This window comes from Bos indicus, chromosome 15, assembly GCF_029378745.1.
Source record: "Bos indicus isolate NIAB-ARS_2022 breed Sahiwal x Tharparkar chromosome 15, NIAB-ARS_B.indTharparkar_mat_pri_1.0, whole genome shotgun sequence".
NCBI classification, from domain to species: domain Eukaryota; kingdom Metazoa; phylum Chordata; class Mammalia; order Artiodactyla; family Bovidae; genus Bos; species Bos indicus.
The window spans coordinates 50,500,918-50,504,790 of record NC_091774.1 but is presented as its reverse complement, the minus strand read 5'-3'; the positions used below and the strand labels follow the sequence as shown (position 1 = coordinate 50,504,790).

The following is a 3,873-nucleotide window of genomic DNA, read 5'->3' as shown; positions in this document are numbered from 1 at the left end:
GCATTGTTAGTTTCCTCTTTCTGTATTTTAAAGGGCCTTGCATTAAACTAACACTTTATTTTAATTTTAGCTCTCTCTATCCACTAGATTGTAAGTATCTGAAGGCATTTCTCATATTAGGTTGGTCAAAAGGTTCATTTGGGTTATTCTGCAAGATGTTAGGGAAAAATCTGAATGAACAATTTCGCCAGACCAATATATTTCTCTATATTTTAGCTTACCCAGATTTCCTTTAATAGAATATGTTCTCAATAGACGCACAATGAAGAAAATTAAATAAGTTGTAAAATAAGAAATACAGGTGGTAATTATACATAATGAGCATAGGAGTGATTGAAAATAGTAAACAGAGCAAAATACATCAGAGCGTTGTTTCTTTGTGCATTTCACCCTAATTGTTCTGTGTTTTTGTCTCCCCACCTAGACTGAAGGTGCCTACATCAGCACAATGTCTGTCTTCAATGACTCTGTCCTATACCCCTGCTTCCTCCTGACAGGCTTCTCAGGCCTGGAAAGCAGATATGGCTTAATTTCCCTCCCTATTTTTTTGGTTTATGCCACCTCAGTTGCAGGGAACATTACCATTCTATTTATCATCAGAACTGAGCCTTCTCTCCACCAACCAATGTACTACTTTCTATCAATGCTGGCGTTTACTGATCTGGGCCTATCCACTACAACTTTGCCTACCATGTTCAGCGTTTTCTGGTTCCATGCCCGGGAGATCTCTTTCAATGGTTGTCTGGTCCAGATGTACTTCATTCATGTTTTCTCAATTATTGAGTCAGCTGTGCTTTTGGCTATGGCCTTTGACCGCTTGGTAGCAATCCGAGCACCCCTGCGTTATGCAGCCATTTTAACCAATGATGTAATCATTGGGATTGCTTTGGCAATCACTGGAAGGGCCTTGGCTCTGGTCTTTCCAGCTTCCTTCCTCTTAAAAAGGCTTCAATATCGTCCTGTCAATATTCTCTCCTACCCCTTCTGCCTGCACCAAGACCTCATCAAGACAACTGTATCCAGCCGTCGGGTCAGCAGCATCTATGGCCTCATGGTGGTCATCTGCTCCATGGGACTTGATTCAGTCCTCCTCCTCCTTTCCTATATTCTCATCCTTGGCACAGTTTTGAGTATAGCCTCCAGGACAGAGAGAGTGAAAGCTCTTAATACCTGCATCTCTCATATCTGTGCTGTACTCACTTTCTATACACCAATGATTGGACTATCTATGATCCATCGCTATGGGCAGAATGCTTCCCCATTTGTCCATGTGTTCATGGCCAATGTCTATTTGCTGGTGCCACCCCTCATGAACCCCATTGTCTATAGTGTCAAAACCAAGCAGATTCGTGACAGAATCCTCAAGAAATTCAACCAACAGAAAGTTTGAAAGAAACTCTAAAACACACCTTTCTCTTTCCCCTCTTTATGTTAATGATTTCATATTAATGTAGATATTTGATTTTAAATATTAAAATTGATATTTTGTTTTTAAGATAATAGTAGTATTATGTGAGTGCATGCTCAAATGGGTCTGACTCTGCCATCCCATGGACTGTAGTCATCCAGGCTCATCTGTCAATGATATTATCCAGGAAAGAATACCAGAGTGGATTGCCATTTACTGGGTTTCCCTGATAGCTCAGTTGGTAAAGAATCAGCCTGCAATGCAGGAGATCTTGGTTCAATTCCTGGGTCATGAAGGTCTGCTGGAGAAGGGATAGGCTACCCACTCCAAGAGATAGGCTACACACTCCAGTATTCTTGGACTTCCCTTGTGGCTCAGCTGGTAAAGAATCTGCCTGCAATGCGGGAGACCTGGGTTCAATCCCTGGGTTGGGAAGATGCCCTGGAGAAGGGAAAATCTACCCACTCCAGTATTCTGGCCTGGAGAATTCCATGAACTGTATAGCCCACAGGGCTGCAAAGAGTCAGACACAACTGAGCAACTGTCACCTTCACTTTCAACTTGCCATTTCCTAATCAAGGGTATTTCCTTGACCCAGGGATCAAAACCACATCTCCTGCATCTCTTTCATTGCCAGGTGGATTTTTTACCACTGCATCACCTGGGAAGTCCAATAGTATTATAGTAGTATGATAATACAATAATAGTAACCTGTGTTTTTTCACTATACAGAATAAAAACATGATTTTGATTTATATTCATATTGACATACTAGGGAATATGCTCACTAAATCCAGGTTAGACTATTCTTAAGAGAACTATGATTTTAATAATTAGCAGTAAATGTTTATGAGACTAAAAGGGTCATCGAGACAACATTCTAGTGAAGTTATTAGTTATAACTTGTGAAGTCCTTAATTTATGAAAAGGATTTGGATTTCAAGATGACTTCAAGTATAATATAGGGGCTTGCCTCATAGCTCAGTTGAGTAAGAATCCACCTGCAATGCAGGAGACCCTGGTTTGATTCCTGGGTTGGGAAGATCCACTGGAGAAGGGATAGGCTACCCACTCTAGTATTCTTGGGCTTCCTTTGTGGCTCAGCTGGTAAAGAATCTGCCTGCAATGTGGGAGACGAGGGTTTGATCTCTGGGTTGGGAAGATCCTCTGGAGAAGGAAAAGGCTACCCACTCTAGTACTCTGGCCTGGATAATTCCATGGACTAAGTCCATGGGGTCGCAAAGAATCAGACACAACTGAGCAACTTTCAATTCAAGTATAATATAGACTCTATAGTCTAGATCAACACTATTTCCCACAAAATTGACCTTAATATAAAAACCCGTGTTGGATACATGTTGATGTATGGCAAAACCAATACAATACTGTAAAGTAAAAAATAAATAATTTAAAAAAAGAAAAAATATTTTAAAGTATTTTAAAAGTCTTTGTTCAAGAGAGAAAAAAAACCATTACCATCAGAAAAGACTTCTTTTTAATAGAAAATTATAACTGAATGAATATAGCACACTTTCATAAACATAAAAGAAAGAAAACTTGGGCCAAAATAATTGAACTGATTTGGTTAGCTCTCAAATAATCCAGAAACCATAGGTTCTGTGTGTAGGAACCAGGAAGGCCTTTCTTCACTGAGTGGTATAGATACTTCTGAGACCCAGATTTTCATCTGTTTTCTGCTTGTTTTTGACCTATTAGTTATTGAAAAAAATATCTTAAAGTCTCCAAATATCATAGTGGATTTCTTTATTTCTCCTTGTCATTCTATCAGTTTTACCTCAGAATTTAGTGCTTTGTTGTCTGGTGCATAGATATTAAGATTTATTATCTTTGAAATTATTTTATCAAAATGTAATATCCCTGATACTTTTTCTCATTTTCTGAAATTAATATAGCTTATCCCATTTTCTTTGGATTAACGATAGCATTGCATATCTTTCTCCACTTCTTTACTTTAAAAAATGTATGTCTTTAGTATGGAGGTTTTTTAAAAAACTAAAAATAGAGTTACCAGATGATCCAGCAATCTCAATCCTGGGCATATATCTGGAAAAGATGAAAACTCTAATTCAAGAAGATTCATGCATCTCAGTGTTCATAACAGCACTATTTACAATAGCCATGACATGAAAGCAACTTAAATGTCCATAGACAGAAGAATGGATAAAGAAGATGTGTGACATTTTATATATATATATATATATATATATATATATATATACACACACTAAGTCATAAAAAAGAATGAATTCATGCCATGTGTAGCAACATGGATGGACCTAGAGACTGTGATTATCAATACTAAGTGAAGTAAATCAGACAGAAAGAGACAAGCATCATATGATATCACTTGTATATGGAATTTAGAAAAAAAATGATACAAAGGAACTTATTTACAAAACAGAAATAGACTCATAGATATAGAAAAAAACTTAGGGTTACCAAAG

The 3,873-nt window shown here is 37.6% G+C and overlaps 1 protein-coding gene across 1 annotated transcript; it reads left to right on the top strand.

Moving 5' to 3' along the window:
- Positions 1-448: 448 nt before the first annotated feature.
- LOC109569516 (olfactory receptor 51G2-like) lies at positions 449-1,390 on the top strand. Its single transcript, XM_019974927.2, has one exon. The coding sequence runs from the start codon at positions 449-451 to the stop codon at positions 1,388-1,390; it is 942 nt and encodes a 313-aa protein (XP_019830486.2).
- The last annotated feature ends 2,483 nt before the right edge of the window (positions 1,391-3,873 follow it).

What these genes read in the sequence shown, in the direction of transcription:
- LOC109569516 (XM_019974927.2), top strand. Translation starts at nt 449, where the DNA reads ATGTCTGTCTTCAATGACTCTGTCCTATACCCCTGCTTCCTCCTGACA.